Raw genomic sequence first — 17,885 nt, 5'->3', positions numbered from 1 at the left:
TAGCCAGTTAACAGTATTATATAGTTTGCCTGTTGGCTGAATTACAATTTGTATGCTGGTAGTTCCTGAAACTTTCAGAGAGACTTCTTTCTGCATTAAGAAATGCAATAAAGAAGGATGAAGTACAAGAGCAATCAAAAATGAAAAAGATACAGCAGAAAAATTTTTCAAAAGTCCCTATATCATTTAATCTGAGTGAAGTATCAGTAAACTTTACCATTTTTTGATATGAGTGACCCCAAATATTTGTGAGCATACCCTGATGACCACCAGTTAATCAAACCATAGATTCAATGCATGTCGGGACACATTGATTTCACTAATTTCTCAGCAATTTCATAATAAAAGAACTTTTGCATTATTTCAGGAGCAGCGCTCCAAAAGCTTGTACTTTCAAATAAATATGTTGTACTATAACCTAGTGTCATGTCATTTTTAACTTTGACCATCCCATTCCAACACCGGCATCTCCATATTTTATCTCCCATGAAGCTTATCTCTTGGTTTGTTGTATCAATGACCTATCCTTCTCAAGATTTTTTTGGTGAGAAAGTCTGGATTTCTTTTGAGCGTCCTCAAGTTTCGCAATAATTCAGCGATCACTCCATTTACTCATTTCATTCATCAAACATTTATGGGAATTTACAGGGCATTATACCTCCAAATTGAAACATGGAATAAGACCTTGAAGGCAATTGAATTTAAACAGTCAATCCTTTCACTGGCAGTAATTGCAAAGATGGTTTTTCTCTGTGTGCAGTTCATTATTGAATTCAGACACATTGTTTCAGCCTTTTATGCAGTCGACGTTACTTTTATTTTTGCACCCAAAATAACATTTACTTGAAAATTGATCAAATAGGTAGTACAGAATAAAATCTTCCCTATTCCAGAGATATTTTTTATCCATAAATAATGAAATAAGCATTCCACAACTCTGCTAACATAGCCTTAATTGTAATTGTTTTGAAATGTTAAATTTTATTTAGCATGATGTATTTTAATGAAATCAGTGTCATGAATTTCTCATTTAAGTTGTTGAACTGTCCCTCCCCACATTAGACCATTAGTGATGTATGAAATCGGTATGTGCATTCATCTGGCCAGCATTGTCAACATGCCTCAATTGGAAGCATGAAGTTTTTAGATTAGATTACTTAGTGTGGAACAGGCCCTTCAGCCCAACAAGTCCACACCAACCCGCCACCCACCCATACCCCATACCTAACACTACGGGCAATTTAGCATGGCCAATTCAGCTGACCTGCACATTTTTGGACTGTGGGAGGAAACCGGAGCACCCGGAGGAAACCCACACAGACACAGGGAGAATGTGCAAACTCCACACAGTCAATTGCCTGAGGCGGGAATTGAACCTGGGTCTCTGGTGCTGTGAGGCAGCAGTGCTAACCACTGTGCCACCGTGCCGCTATCAAGAATATCAGTGACTCGGGGAAAGAAGCTTAAAAGCCCATAAACTAATTTGTGACCTTAACGCTAAGAATTGTAAATGACTGTCACCTAAGATTTAATAGTTAACCAAATAGTTATACTACTTCTAAGAAAAATGGCACTTGTGCAACATCTTAATCAGTTTTCTGAGAAACGGCATTTAAGTTATACTTCAGACCCTGTTATATAAGTAAAGGTGACAGAAATCCCTTTCTGTATGTGTGCTCCAGCACAAACTGGAGAATGATATGCATGCAGTGACTATTCATTTCTTTAAAAAAAATTGACTTGTTTGGATTTGCTGAGAGATATCTGTGAACTTGAACCCAGAGGTAGGAACCACTGCACAAACAGGAGTCTAGGTTATCCATTAGTATATGACGTCTCGTTATCTTAATCAGGATACTTTTGTATATAAACCTGGTTAGGATAATTTATAAGATTATAATCAGGTTCCTCTTGTGTCATTCATTCAGTGCAGATATTTCCCTGGGTAATATTTAGAATTCTGTGATAATAGGTAAAATTTGCATCTCTGAGACCATAAAAATTAGGAGCAGATTTAGACCATTCAGCTCAATGAATCTGCTGCACCATTTGATTGTGGTTGATACATTTCTCAACTCCCATTCGCCTGCAGTCTACCTGTAACCTTTATCCCTTTTCTAATCAAGAACCTATCTAACTCTGCCTTAAGTATATTCAGTGACTTGGCCTCCACAGTCTTTTATGGCAATGATTTCCACAGATTCACCACTCTCTGGCTGACAACATTCCTCTCATCTCAGTTCTAAAGGGCTGAGCCTTTACTTCGAGACTGTGCCTTTAGTTCCTCGTCTCTCCAGTGGAGATTATGTTTCCATGTCCATTCTATCGAGGCTTCTTGGTGTTCTACCTTTCAGAATTAAGTATTTCTTTTCGTAAAATTTCAGAAGAATGTTATCTGCTATGTCAGTGTGATGTTTTAATTTTAATACCAGCCATTATGATGGCCTCAAAGTAAGACTGCGACTTGTGAAAGGTGTAGCTTCTTGACCTTTTCTCAGCAACTGGACAAAGACTCATCAGCCTTGTAGGTTTAGCAATATCTAGTCCAGGGCAAAGCTGATTTAAAACTGGTTCACCAGAATTTGAAAGATACTGTTCATAATCCACTAAACCACACAGCTGGATAGCATTTCTAATATCTAAGCTATTTGAGTTTCTGTAGTATCAAAACCAAATAATATGGAGTGCTTTAAATGAACACATAGTAGTGTTGCTTTTTGAGAGGGAATGTGTTTGAAAGTATTCAACTTTCAGGTCATGGTTCGTTCTTTTACTCATTAACATTCCATTATATTACATCCACAAATGTACAGATTGGTTCAGGTCATTAATACATGTAAACAAATCTGAAATCTTTGTTGTTGTCCATTGATTTTTGTTTTGAAATAGGAATATAATTGCATGCTCAAATTGTTTGAGACAGACCCATACATATCTAGGACTGGGGATAATATACTTTTTAAGTGCTCTCACTTCTTATGTCTTTCTGGAATTTTTCGCTGACTAAATTCCGCACTGTTTTTCTAACAGTCTTTGAGAGCAGAAAATACATGATTGGGTCAAGGCAACTGTTGAAAGCAGAAAGCAAAAGTGATATCTCATTCGTTTTATTCATCACATTTTTCCAGTAACAGCTTGTTGTGTGAAGCTGAGATGCAATGTAGAAGAATCGGGAAATATGATATGGGACGAAGCATATGGTAAAAATGAAAAGAACAATGAACGTTTTTGTTGCAATTTTGCTGAGAATTTTGCTGTTAGAAAAACCAGGTTTTTCTTTACCAAGCATGAAAAGCTTTTTAGAAATCTTTCCATACGAAAGAATGAGGCAAAAAAATACAACCCAAAACATTATGACAATGAAAATATTAATATAGGTTTTGAATTGGTCTCTTTCTTGATAATGAAAGCACTTGGAATTGTCATCAGAACTGTTAACTGCTTTAGTCTTCAAAAGCATTGGTATTGCAATCAGAATTGAAACAAACCAGATGGCAGCACAAATCATTGCACTTTGGGTACCATTCCGTATTTTATAATGCTGCAAAGGCCTTATTATTTTTAAGTACCGATCCACACTGATGAGTCCCAAAAGTATAATGCTAATGTACATTGTCATGTAAAATACGTTGCCTATTATATTGCAGAACAATTTCCCTAACATCCACTGGTTATGATTTGCATGATATGCTATTCTGAAAGGCAAGGAGGAGATTGAGAAGAGGTCTGCAATTGCCATGTTAATCAAATAGATGTGGATGGAATTTTTCTTGTTTTGAATGAAGAAAAATATGCATAGTGCTGCAATGTTGCTAATCAGTCCTGTTAAAAATATGAGAGAGTACACCACAGGTAGAAGAATCGTTAGGAAGTTGTCGTGTATAGTACAGTTTTGGTCAGCCAGTATATTCATCTCTGTTCTCGCCTTTAGTAATTTACTTCCATTTTCTGGTTGCCAGTAGCTCATTGACAGATTGGTAGTTCCCATACTTTCAGATAACGAAATTGATAAATGTTTATTTCTGTAATGAAATAGAATCTGTATTAATATGAAGCTTATTAGAAGGGATACTTCTATAGCACATTTATTTATAAGATAGTATTTGCAAGTTGTTAATTAGTCCAGTCATCTTAATATTTGTTATAACAAAGCATCTAGGTTCCAAAATGCAGTACAAAATTAATTATTCCTTGGAATAACGTAAGTTAAAATGCCAAGTTATTTGTTAAACATAAATTATTTTCTTGGATGAGACTCATTGCTCATGTGGAGAGACCAGAGAAGGGGTAGTTTAATGAAGATATCCCAGTTGTGAGGAATAATGTCAGGGAGAAACTGTTTCCACTGGCAGGAAGATAGAATACCAGAGGACATAGATTTGAGATAATTGGCACAAAATAGAGCAGAATGAGAATTTATTTTATGCTGCAAGTTGTCATCTGGAATACACTATCTATAAGTTGGTAGAAACAGATTTAGTTGTAACTTTCTAAAGACAATTGGACATGTACTCAAATGGAAACCTTTGCAAGGTTGTTTGGAATGAGTAGGGGCATAAGATCAATTGAAATATCTTTCAAACTGGTGGCACATGCATTGAACAGCTTCTTAGTGTGATGTAAATGATTCTGTAATCAAGCTTGAGTTTTGGCTGAGCCTGTTTCATGACTCTTTGTATGTAAAGTTAATTAACAACAGACCACTGGTTCACACCTCCAACAAGTAACAAGATGAATTACTACAATAATACACATTACATGTTCATTTTGACTTTATAACAATAATATTCTGAAGTAACTTCAACCCTAATGCTTGAAAGAATGATGGAGGAAAGAAGATGCATTGTTCACCCTCCCTTCTTTCAACCTTCTGTCCTGTTCAGTGCTAAGGGAACTCGTTACATTTTCTGTGACATGTGTAATGAAACTATCTTTTTGCATCATCTGAGACAAATGATTACATTTTCCTCTTCCATTGACTTGTCCAACTCTTTGCACCTCTTCCTTGGTAGTTCATTCATTCTTGCTGAAATATAACCACGTTTTTTCTGCCCTACCCCAAGAATTCTGACCTTGCCTAACTCCTCTTTCTCATCCGCAAGCTTTCACTGCCATTGTTACAGTCTACATATGTGTAAGTAAGGTCCACCATTGTAACTATTGTTATGATGTTTATACATCTGTCGTTTGCAGTCCTTAATCAAAAACACCACCCTTCTTTGTTCTCTGTTATGTTTTCTGAACAAGTTGTAGCGAGGAATAATTAATACTCAGATATGTTCTTGTTTAAATCAGGTCTCTGTTGCCACAACATCACAATCCCATATAACAATCTGTACTTATAATTCTCCAGTCTGATTAATTTTACCCTGTGCATTCATGTATGTGCATTGTAACTCTGATTTAGACTTTGTAACCTTCTTCCTTACTTGGACTCTACCAATTACTTAATATTTTTTTAGTGCCATGAGACTCACCTAGCATTTTGTGCACCTTAGTATTATTTTTGAATAACCATGCTCCTGCTGGGTTTAAAACATCCCCAATGCACTAATAAAACTTCCCGCAAGGATCTCAATCCCAGTTCTGTTCATATGCAAAAATAAAACCAAGTTGGAGATCTGAAACAAAATCAGAAATTGCTGGAGAAATTCAGTAGGTATGGCAGCATCTGTAAAGAGAAAACAGTTTACAATTTAGTCCATTGATTTCTTTTGTTCTGATGAAGAGTCACTGGACTCAAAATGTTAACTCTGCTTTCTCCCCATTGATACTGCCAGACATGCTGAGTTTGTCTAGAATTTCTGTTTTGTTTCTGCTTAGATGCAGTCTGTTCAACTTGTACAGTCTTTTCAGCAAAGTTTCTTTCTGCCCTACCCCAAGAATTCTGACTTTGCCTAACTGCTCTTTCTCATCCACAAGCTTTCACTGCCATTGTTACAGTCTACATATGTGTAAGTAAGGTCCTCCATTGTAACCTGAGAAGCAAATAGGAAGTGTTAAAAGAGACCAGCAGCCAACATAAAAGCAAATTTCAAAGTCTCACCAGAGTCAGTCCCAGTGACCCAGGAATCTGAAGCCCCCATTGCACCATCTTGCCAGCCACACATTCATCTGTCTTAACTTCCTATTTTTGTTTTTGTATTTACTTTGAATTTTACATCCATCTGCACCCAATCCTTTATTCCGTTGCTTTGCAAGAATATATCCAATACTATCTTAAAAATATAAGACCATAAGATATAAGAAGCAGAATTAGGCCATTCAGCCCATTGAGTTTGCTCCACTATTCAATCGTGGCTGATATGTTTCACAATCACATTCTCCTCCCTTCTCACCCTAACTCTTGATCCCCTTACTAATCAACAACCTACCTATCTCTGTCTTAAAGATACTTCATAACTTGGCCTCGACAGACTTCTGCAGAAATGATTCCATAGATTAACCACTCTCTGACTAAAGAAATTACTCCTCATCTCCGTTCTAAAGGTCATGCCTTAACTCTGAAGCTGTCTCCTAAAGTTCTAGTGTCTCTTGCTAGTGGAAACATTTTCCCAATGTCTCTATCCAGACCTATTAATATTGATGGCTTGGGGTAGCAATTCTTTAGTAAAGACTTATGCAGAGTATGTATTTAATACCTCAGCCATGACCTTTTCCTCCATGTGTAGAACCTAATTGATTCCACTCTTTTTACTATTTAAATGCTTGGAGAAGACTTCAAAATTTGCTTTTATGTTGGTTGCTGGTCTCTTTTGATACCTCCTATTTGCTTCTCTATTTGTTTTTCATCACCACTTTAAAGTATGTATATTCAGCCAGGGTCTTGATTTATTTTCTGCCTGACATTTGTCATTAACATAATTTTAGTTTTATCCCTATTTCATTTGTCATTCAGGGAACACAGGATTTATTTTATTTGTCCTACCCTGCCCTTTTCAGAACATATATCTTGACTGAGCCCAATCTAGCTTCACTTTGTTCAGTTGCTATTTCGTCTGTCAACCTTTAACTCAAATATATTCAGCCCAGATTCATTAATACCTGGTTGGCTTTCCCCAAATTATTTATTTTTATTCTGGATTGTTCATGCTTGATGATCACCCTAAATCTCATGATACAATGATCACTGTCCACCAACTTTTCATCCATATTTAATTTACTTGGTACATCTCATCCCAAAGAAACTAAATCAACTAGTTCTTCCTTTTATGTTGGACTAGAAGCATACTGTACTGATATTAAAATAATTCTCCTCAATACCCTGTAGGAACTCTTGTCTCTACCCTTTCTGCTGCTCTTGCGCCACTGTATATGTGGGTGATAAAAGTCCCCCAGTGTAAGCACTCCATAATTTTTGCACCTCTTTCTAATTTCCTTAGAAAATTAATTTTTTTGAGTGGTAGATTATTGTATAAAATAATCTGGAATCTTGAGCAGGTTATAATTTTTTTTATTCCCCAATGCATTGGGAGAGATCCACCTCAGTAATCCCAAAGCAGAACTCTGCCCTCAGCAACAAATCTCAGACATTTATACGTTGTAAGTCGTGTAGACAGTACATGACTCGAATTCTGAAATGGCCTGTTTGAGACAAGTACCTTGTTTTTCACACGTTCCAAAGTGGCATAGGTGCCTAACATCCCTGTTATTATTGAATTGAATTGAATTGAATTTATTGTCGCGTGTACCGAAGGACAGCGAAAAGCTTTGTCTTGCGAGCAATACAAGCAAATCAAATAGTTAAGTAGCATAGATAAGTAAGTATTAGTTAAAGTGGCAAAAACAAAAGCACAGGTTCAGGCAAATGTTAAATTTTTGTGAGTCCTAACAACAGTACGGTAGAAACCGCCTGGAGCGTGTTTCAGACTTCTGTACCTTCTCCCCGATGGTAGAAGTTGTAGAAAAACATATTGCCAGGGTAGGATGGATCTTTGAGAATGCTGGCAGCCTTTGCCTGATGGCATGCCTGGTAGATGGATTCTGTAGATGGGAGGTTAGTCTTTGTGATTGTCTGGGCCGAGTTCACCACTCTCTGTAACCGTCTCTGATCTTGAATGGTACAGTTGCCATACCGGGCAGTGATGCATCCAGACAGAATGCTCTCAATAGCGCACCTGTAAGAGTTGGCAAGGGTATTTGTTGTCATGCCAAGTTTCCTCAGCTGCCTGAGGAAGAAGAGATGTCAAGCCTTTGTAACCATTGCGTCCACATGAAGAGTCCAAGAAAGCTTGTTGTGGATGACCACTCCCAGGAGCTTGACACTCTCCACTCAATCCACCTCTGTGCTGTTAATGTGCCGGGGAGGGAGGGGGAGGGGGGGGCGCATGAGTAACATCCTGCTAAAAGTCAATAATGAGTTCCTTGGTTTTGCTGGCATTGAGTGCTAGGTTGTTCTCAGTGCACCATTTTTCCAGGTCTTCCACCTCCCATCTGTAGTCTGAATCATTGCCATCTGAGATTCGACCAACTATGGTGGTATCATCAGCGAACTTGTAAATGGCAGTAGTCTGGTATTTGCCGATGCTGTCGGGCGTATACAGTAAGTACAGTAGGGGGCTGAGTACGCACGCCGTGAAGGGCTCCAGTGTTGATTGTTAGTGAGGATGAAATATTGTTCCCAATCTTCACTGATTGTGTCGTGTGGGTCAGGAAACTGAGGATCTAGTTGCAGAGAGCGGAGCTTAGTCCGAGATCACTAAGTTTAGTAATCAGTCTGGAGAAGATAATAGTTTTGAAGGCTGAACTGTAGTATGAGTAGGATTCTTACATAGCTGTTCTTGGTGTCAAGATGTTCTAGGGAGGAGTGAAGGGCAAGTGATATGGCATCTGACGTGGATCTGTTGATCCGATAGGCAAATTGGAGTGGGTCAAGAGTAGTGGGAAGGCTGGAATTGATTAATGCCATGACCAGATTTTCAAAGCATTTCATGACCACTGAAGTTAGGGCCACTGGGCAGTAGTCATTGAGGCATGCTGCATGAGCCTTCTTAGGCACAGGGATGATGCTGGCCCTCTTGAAACAGGCAGGGAGAGGTTGAAAATGTCCGAGAAGACCTCTGCTACACAAAGGAAAACTGATCTGACCTCTGATGAGTGACTGTTGGGATAGGTTCGTCAGGACTTTTCAGAGTAGGTGTTAACTCTCCACCGCGATTCTGCTCAAAGCGAGCATAGAAGACGTTGAAACGATCTGGGAGGGATGTGTCATCGTCAGCTATCTTTCACTGTCTCCTTTTAGAATCTGTGGTGCCATTCGGTGCTTGCCATTGGGCCAGGTGTCTGTCTGGGTCTCTAGTTTAGATCAGTATTGGTCTTTGGCTGTCTTGATGGCTCTGCGAAGGTCATACTTGAATTCCTTATACTTGTGTGTCTCCTGATCTGAAGGCCTCAAGCCTGGTTTTCAGCAGGTTCTGTATGTCCTGGTTCATCCAGGGTTTCCTGTTGGGGAACATCCTGATTGACTTCCTCGGTATGCATTCCTCCACACACTTGCTGCTGATAAAGCCTGTGACGGTGGTGGCATACTCGTCCAAGGTACCTGCGGACTGTTTGAACATGGCCCAATCAGCTGATTCCAGTCAGCATCGGAGTTGATCCTCCGACCAGCACTGGACCTGTATCCGCGAGGGGGTCTCCTGCTTGAGTTTCTGTCTGTAAGCTGGGAGAAGAAACACTGCATTGTGGTCAGAGTTCTGGAAATGAGGGCGGGGGGGTGGAGCAGTAGACATCTTTCATATTCTCCCCATCTTCCTATATGCCCTATCTCCTTTTTATAGACCCTGTGATATTCTCGCATCGTTATCTGGTGGTACATGTCTCAGTGTGGTGCAGGGGCATCATCATTCCGCCTTCAGAAAAAACTGCAAGGTTATTCCTTGTTCAGTCATGTTGCACTTTTGCAGGGTTATAAATGCCTACCAAATCAGTATTTCAACCTTGCCTGCATGGTTTAGTTTTGCTTTAAATAAATTTCTTGAATATTAACAAGTGAATTTTATAAATCTTTCTTATTAAGCTAACTAATTTCTCTTGTCCTTTCTAATGTGAGAAAATAAGACTTCTGTTGATCATTTTTGATTCTTTGCTTACTGATTGTTTTAGGGTAACCTATATTCAGAATTCTCCTCACTACATATTCGCAGGTTGTGGCCTTGGCTGTCTGATCCAGCATTTATTGCCCATTCCTAGTTGCTCTGTCTCACTGCAGTCCATTTGCTGTTGGTACATCCACAGTGCTCTGTGCGGGAGTTCTTCAGGATAGTATCCTTGGCCAAATATCTTCACCTACTTCATCAAGGACCTTCCCTCCATCAGAAGGTCAGAACTGGCGATTTTTGCTAATGTCTACATTGTTCAACAGCACTTCTGTCTCTTCAGATACTGATCTTCATGTGTAGCAAGACCATTTGCACCACACAGATGCAAGTTAATGAGCATCTTCAACAAGAGAATCTGACCATTGCCCCTTGATATTCAGTGGCATCGCCATCACTAAATTCCACCAGTATCAACAGTCTGGCATTACCATCGACCTTAAATTGGATTGGAATAGCCATATTAATACTTTGGTTATAAAAGCAGCTCAGAAGCTAGGATCGTGATGAGATAGGCCCCACTTGCCTGGCTAAGTGCAGCTCTAAAAACACTCAAGAGGCTTGACACTTTTCCAGAGCAAGGCGAACGTGGATAGTGCAGATGCTGAAGATTAGAGTCAAGACTAGAGTGGTGCTGGAAAAGCACAGCAGGTCAAGCAGAATCCGAGGAGCAGCCCTTAATCAGGAGCTCTTCCTGATGTAGGGTTTTTGCCCAAAACGTTGATTTTCCTGCTCCTCGGATGCTGCCTGACCTGCTGTACTATCCAGGGCAAAGCAACCCACTTGGTTGGCACCATATCCACCAACATTCACTCCTTCCACCACCAATACTCAGTAACTGCGATGCGTACCATCTACAAGGTATACTGTAGAAATCCACCATGGCTCCTTAGACAAAATCTTCTAAATCCAGAATCCTCTACCATCTAGAAGGACAAGCCTAGCAGATAGAACTTCACCGTATGCTAGCCCCCGTCCAAGCCACTCAACATCCTGGAAATATATTGCAGTTCCTTCAATCTTGCTGGGTCAAAATTCTGAATCCCCCATCTAATACCATTGTGGGTCTACCTACAGCAACTGGGCTGCAGTGGTTCAAGAAGGCAGCTCACCACCAATTGCTTGAGGACAACTAGAAATGGGCTATAACAATGTCGTCTATTAGCTGGAGCTTCTAGACAATTGGATAGTTGAAACAGTGTGAAAAAGATGAGAATTACTGCATTACTGGTCCACAACTTGTACCTTTTTAACATTTTGTCCACAAAGGATGAGTTCTGTGAATTGATTTTATTTATTTACTGGAGGATGAAACTGGTTTTTCAGATTCTGCAAGTCACATCCTAGGAGTCAAAATATTTTACAATGATTACTGTTTTTAAAAAAAATTAGCACAGACCGTATTTGTGAAAAATAAAAAAAAAACTTATATGATGACTGTCATCCGTTATCACTTGAGTGTTCTACTCAGCTTTATATTATCTTATCATTAGTTTGAAGCTGTGATACTGTGACTTAATACAAGTACATTCTACTCGTTTAAAAACTCTCTCTGATGCATTTTTTATTTAAAAGCATCCCAACCGTTAGATTGTCATTCGTAGAAATAGAGAAATTTTATTAGATACTTATCTTGTTGCTATCTTTAAAGTAAATATTTTTCTTCAGATGGTATATATTGCAAGGTTATACATGTTGACAAAAAGGTTAGGGGAACTGAATATTAAATGGGGAAAGACAGCAGAAAACACAGACTTGGAGCTCTTCACATATGAGTTACAAAAAGCTGGCCTGCGAGTTCAGCAGATAGGAGCAATCACTCAGTAAGGACCGATAAAGAGGAATTTCTTCTGAGGGTTGTGAATCTTCAGAATTCTTGATCCCTAGGGCTGTAGAGGCTTGGGTAGTTAAATATATTTAAGATTGAGAGAGAGTTTTAATCATCAAAGGAGTCACGAGTTATAGAGAGAAGACAAAGGATGTGAAGTTGAGGGTTATCAGATCAGCCATGATCTCATTCAGTTGTGGAGAACACTGAATGGACTAATTCAGCTCCTGTGCCTTCTGGTCATCTAGTTCATTTGGACTCAATCCTTTCATAAAAGCAAAATACTGGCAGTTCTGAAGGGTCAAACTGAACTTGAAGCATTAACTCTTTTTCTCCATAAATACTGCTAGTCCTGCTGAGTTGCTCTGACAGTTTCTGTTTGCTAGTCCAGTCGTTGTTCCTGCATTTTAGTTCAGAGCTAACTGGCATTTATCTCCTTTGTTTTTTGGGGAACCTTGATGTGTACAAATTGGCTGCTACATTTGCCTTCGAGAAATAGTTACTGCATTTCCAAAAGAAATTAATTAGCAATGATGCATTTTTCAATATCCTGAGAACTTAAAGCACCACATTGCTACAAATGAATTATTTCTTTCCTTGTGAAACTGCAACAAATAATAATCTATTTATGTCTGCCTTAGAAATTTTTCATATGATGTATAAGTTTATCCATGCAGAATTCCTGGCGGGATAGATCAGGTACCAGATGATTTCATCTTTCAATCCCCACCCCCACCCTCTGTTACAGAATTAAGAAATCTTACTGATACATATTAGTAGATTGATTTTAAATTCATTTCCATATTTTAGACACTTATTTATGTGTGAACTCTAAACTTTCCTAAGATAAGTTAGAACTTTGAACCAAATGCAACATACATTTCAGATAAGCAACTGGGGAAGGGTTCCCCCCTCTGGCTAGCTAGCATCAGCTCTACACCCCCTCTTTGCCAACGCCTCAACATTTCCAAATATCTCTAAAGTTTCAGTTACTCATAATTCATTCATCTATAACTATTTCTATTGGATTGTTTGGTTTTTGTTTTGTTAATCCAAACTGTATTTAAAAGTACATTTTTAAAAGAAGTCGGTGCATATTTTTGTACCTTATATATATCAGTCAAGGAGCATATGTAATCAGAGGGAATCTTCAAGATGAGCTGAGAGTGACAGCTCTTGATATCAAGACTACATTCAACCACATGTAGCATCAAGGAGCTAGCAAAATTGGTATCCATGGTGAACTCTCCAGCCATACCTGGCACATAGGAAGGTGGTTGTGGTAGTTTGAGGTCAGTCATCTCCGCTCCAATACATCTCTGCAGGTGTTCCTCAGGGTTGTGTCCTAGGCCCAACCGTCTTACGCTGCTTATTCAGTGATGTTTCCGTGGTGTCAGTGGGGGAGCACTTTGGGGCCAGTGACCATAATTCTATTAGTTTTAAAAAAGTGATGGAAAGTGTTGGACCAGATCTAAAAGTTGAAGTTCTAAATTGGAGGGCCAATTTTGACAGTATTAGGCAAGAACTTTCAAAAGCTGATTGGAGGCAGTTGTTCGCAGGTAAAGGGACGGCTGGAAAATGGGAAGCTTTCAGAATTGCGATCAGAGTCCAAAGATCGTATATTCCTGTTAGGGTGAAATGAAAGGCTGGTAGGTATAGGGAATGCTGGATGACAGAAGAAATTGAGAGTTTGCTTAAGAAAAATAAGAAAACATATGTCAGGTTATAGACAGAATAGATGGAGTGAATCCTTAGAACATAAAGACAGCAGGAATATACTGAAGAGAGAAATCAGGAGGGCAAAAATGGGACATAAAATAGCTTTGGAAATAGATAAAGAGAATCCAGAGGATTTTTACAAATATATTAAGGTCAAAAGGGTAACTAGGGAGAGAATAGGGCCCCTCAAAGATCAGCAAGGCGGCCTTTGTGAGGAGTCCTGCATCAGTGTTTACTGTGGAAAAGGACATGGAAGATGTGGAATGTAGGAAAATAGATAGTGACATCTTGAAGAATGTCCATATTACAGAGGAGGAAATTCTGGATGTCTTAAAATGTATAACAGTGGATACATCCTCAGGGCCTGCTCAAGTGTACTCTTGAACTCTGTGGAAAGCTAGGGAAATGATTGCTGGGCCCCTTGCTGAGATATTTGTATCATTGATAGTCACAGGTGAGGTACCTGAAGACTGGAGGTTGGCTATTGTGCCACTGTTTAAGAATGGTGGTAAGGACAAGCCAAGGAACTATAAAGTGGTGAGCCTAACGTCGGTGGTGGGCAAGTTGTTGGAGAGAATCCTGAGGGGCAGGATGTACATGTATTTGGAAAGGCAAGGACTGATTAGGGATAGTCAACATGGCTTTGTGAATGGAAAATCATGTCTCACAAACTTGATTTTTTTTTGAAGATGAAACAAAGAGGATTGAGGAGGGCAGAGCTGTGGACGTGATCTATATGAACTTTAGTAAGGCATTCGACAAGGTTCCCCATGGGAGACTGGTTAGCAAGGCTAGATGTCGTGGAATACAGGGAGAACTAGCCATTTGGATACTGAACTGGCTCAAAGGTAGATGACGGAGGGTGGTGGTGAGGGTTGTTTTTCCAGACTGGAGGCTTGCGACTAGTGGAGTGCCACAAGGATCGGTGCTGGGTCCACTACTTTTCATCATTTATATAAATGATTTGGACGTGAACGTAAGAGGTATAGTTAGCAAATTTGCAGATGACACAAAAATTGGAGGTGTGGTGGACAGTGAAGAGTTCGGATTACAACAGGATCTTAATCAGATGGGCCAATGGGCTGAGGAGTGGCAGATGGAGTATAATTTAGATAAATGCAAGGTGTTGCATTTTGGGAAAGCAAATCTTAGCAGGACTTATACACTTAATGTTGGTCCATGGGAATGTTGCTGAACAAGAGATCTTGGAGTGCAAGTTCATAGCTCCTTGAAAGCGGAGTCGCAGGTAGATAGGATAGTGAAGAAGGTGTTTGGTATGCTTTCCTTTCTTGGTCAGAGTATTGAGTACAGGATTTGGGAGGTCATGTTGCAGCTGTACAGGACATTGGTTAGGCCACTGTTGGAATATTGCATGCAGTTTTGGTCTCCCTCCTATCAGAAGGATGTTGTGAAACTTGAAAGGGTTCAGAAAAGATTTACAAGGATGTTGCCAGGGTTGGAGGATTTGAGCTATAGGGTGAGGTTGAATAGTCGAGCCCAGTTTTCCCTGGAGTGTCGGGGCTGAGGGATGACCTTGTACAGGTTTATAAAATCATAAGGGACATGGATAGGATAAATAGACCAAGTCTTTTCCCTTGGATGGGGGAGTCCAGAACTAGAGGGCATAGGTTTAGGGTGATAGGGGAAAGATATAAAAGAGATCTAAGAGGCAATATTTTCTCGCAGAGGGTGATCCATGTGTGGAATGAGCTGCCAGAGGAAGTGGTGGAGGCTTGTACAGTTGCAACATTTAAAAGGCACCTGGATGGGTATATGAATAAGAACGGTTTGGAGAGATATGGGCCGGGTGCAGGCAGGTGGGACCAGTTTGGATTGGGATATCTGGTCAAGCATGGATGAGTTGGACTGAGGGGTCTGTTTCCATGCTGTACATCTCTCTGACTCTATGAATCAAAGTAGAGATATTCGCTGATGAATTACAAAACTGATCAGCATGATTCGCAGCTTCTCAAATACTGAAATGATCCATGTTCAAAGGCAACAAGATCTGGACAATATCCAGGCTTGGGCTGACAAATGGCAAAAACCATTGTAACCCAAATGCCAGGTGTTAACTGTCTCCAATAGGAGACAATCTAACCACTATCCCTTGACGCTCAATGGTGTTACCATCACTGAATCCTCCACTACCTGCATTCAGGGGGACACAGTTGCTCGAAGAGCAAGACAGAGGCTATGAATATTGCAGTGAGTAACTCAACTCCTAACTCCACAAAACCTGCCCACCATCTGCAAGACACAAGTCAGAATGAGTGCAGCCCTAACAAAACTCAAGAAGCTTGACACCATCCAAGTCAAAGCAGCTTGCTTGATTGGCACCGCATCCATAAGCATCCACTCCCTCCATCTGTGATGTTCAATAGCAACAGTCTGTACTATCTACAAAATGCATTGCAGAAATTCACCAAAGATCCTTAGACAGCATTTTCCAAACCCGTGACCACTTCTACCCAGAAGTTAAAAATCACAGTTTAAAGTTGCATTCTCGGGTTAAACTTTAAAACTTTTTAAAAAAAGGTTTTGTGATTTACACATGAAAGAAATGAAACTATCACTATATTCTAACAGATGAAAGGCTTAACAGACAATCAATTTTTCAATGTATAATTTCAGTTACATCACACTGCAAATTTTTGCTATAAATTCTGTGTTACGATCAAGCCCTCCACTATCACCTGATGAAGGAGCGTCGCTCCGAAAGCTAGTGTGCTTCCAATTATACCTGTTGGACTATAACCTGGTGTTGTGTGATTTTTAACTTTGTACACCCCAGTCCAACACTGGCATTTCCAAATCATGACTTCTATCCAGAAGGACCAGGACAGCAGGTGCATGACTTCAAGTTCCCCTCCAGGCCACTTATCTTCCTGACATTGAAATATATCACTGTTCCTTCACCGTCGCTGGGTTAAAATTATGGAATTCCCTTTCTAATGGCATTGTGAGTCAACCCACAGCTGGCGGACTGCAGCAGTTCAAGAAGGCAGCTCACCGCCACCTTCACAAGGGCAACTTGTGCTGGGCAATAAATTCTAGCCAGTTAGCAATGCCTATGTGGCACAAGTGAATAAAAAAATTAGAGCCTGTATAAAAAACATTTATCACATACCTGTGAAGATGTCTTAATCCTGTGCTTTATTGGTCAATATGCTAGTTATCAAATTAATTACAACATGCAAAGATCTTGAATTTAGTTTTTCATAAGAAGGACGATGTTGAAGAGCTTCTTGATCTAGAGAAACACAACTGTGACCTATTCCTCTTTTACTTCGAATAGATGTAATGCTTGTGGTTTTCCTTTCTGCTGTGTTAACCCTGCTGATGCTGTGTATTTTCCTGTTTGCATCTGTTTCCTTTTGTGTGATAAAATCCTTTTCTGTGATAAGGTTCTCAAGAATTTGAGTTGGAGATGCATAAAATGGTGGTAATAGATCAATTGTGCAGCTGGATACAAGAATTAATTTGGCATTACTGGCCCCAGAAATACATTACGTGTTTTTAAAAAAATTGTTTTACGTTGCTTAAATCAAAGCCATGGAATTTTTAATATGATTGCTTAATATTTTATGCAAAAGAGATACTTCAGGCAATATGGTATTCCCTCACTGTACCCAAACAATGTTCAGTTTGTTGTTAAGTTTTGCCAACAAACTGAACAAATATAGATACGGGTTGTACTGTTAGGCAAGTAAGAGTTCAGCTTCATTATCTTAGAGGATCTGTGAAGGCTTTCTAAAGGGAGCTTATTTAAAAACTGCAGCAGTCTACCATATAAAAGAGATCAGCTTCATGAGTGAATTCATGTTTATGTGGTATTGCTATAATTTCACCTGTTGCATATTAATAAAATGTAAGGAAGCGGGAATGCAGGGTGAGACACAGGTAATGGGGAGGTGAGAGTATGGCCATCAGAAAGGATGGAGCAACAGCATTAGAGACAGGCTGTCGAGTTAGGTGGAATTGGGTCGGTGGGTGTGTGAGTGGAAAGGTGTGTGTATGGTAGGTGGGTGGTGTTGGGATGGCATTTATTGGGGAGTGAGTGACTCTAGGAGAGTGATAGCGAGGTTGGTGACTAGAGAGAGCTGTGGGTTGGTGGGTGACTGGAGCAGTGGGTGTATGACGTAGTGTGAGAATATGTGGAGACGAAGTTGGTGGTTAGAAGGATGGTTGAGTAATGTGTCTGGATCAAGGAAATTTGGTGGTTAGGTGTTATTTACAGG

At 39.7% G+C, this 17,885-nt stretch overlaps 2 protein-coding genes across 10 annotated transcripts in view; one reads left to right on the top strand and one right to left on the bottom strand.

The window, feature by feature from the left end:
• caska (calcium/calmodulin-dependent serine protein kinase a) overlaps positions 1–17,885 on the top strand; it is a 746,802-nt gene that overhangs the window by 236,021 nt on the left and 492,896 nt on the right. The window lies entirely within an intron of this gene.
• gpr34b (G protein-coupled receptor 34b) lies at positions 2,621–16,817 on the bottom strand. The gene is made up of 2 exons (XM_072584357.1): positions 16,775–16,817; positions 2,621–4,022 (listed from the first exon to the last, which is right to left on the bottom strand). Exon 2 carries the CDS (start codon positions 3,986–3,988, stop codon positions 2,960–2,962), a length of 1,029 nt encoding a protein of 342 aa, XP_072440458.1. The 5' UTR covers positions 3,989–4,022; positions 16,775–16,817; the 3' UTR covers positions 2,621–2,959.

This window comes from Chiloscyllium punctatum, chromosome 15 (genome assembly GCF_047496795.1).
Source record: "Chiloscyllium punctatum isolate Juve2018m chromosome 15, sChiPun1.3, whole genome shotgun sequence".
Lineage (NCBI taxonomy): Eukaryota > Metazoa > Chordata > Chondrichthyes > Orectolobiformes > Hemiscylliidae > Chiloscyllium > Chiloscyllium punctatum.
The sequence above is the reverse complement of the archived record's forward strand: the minus strand, read 5'-3'. Positions and strand labels throughout refer to the sequence as shown.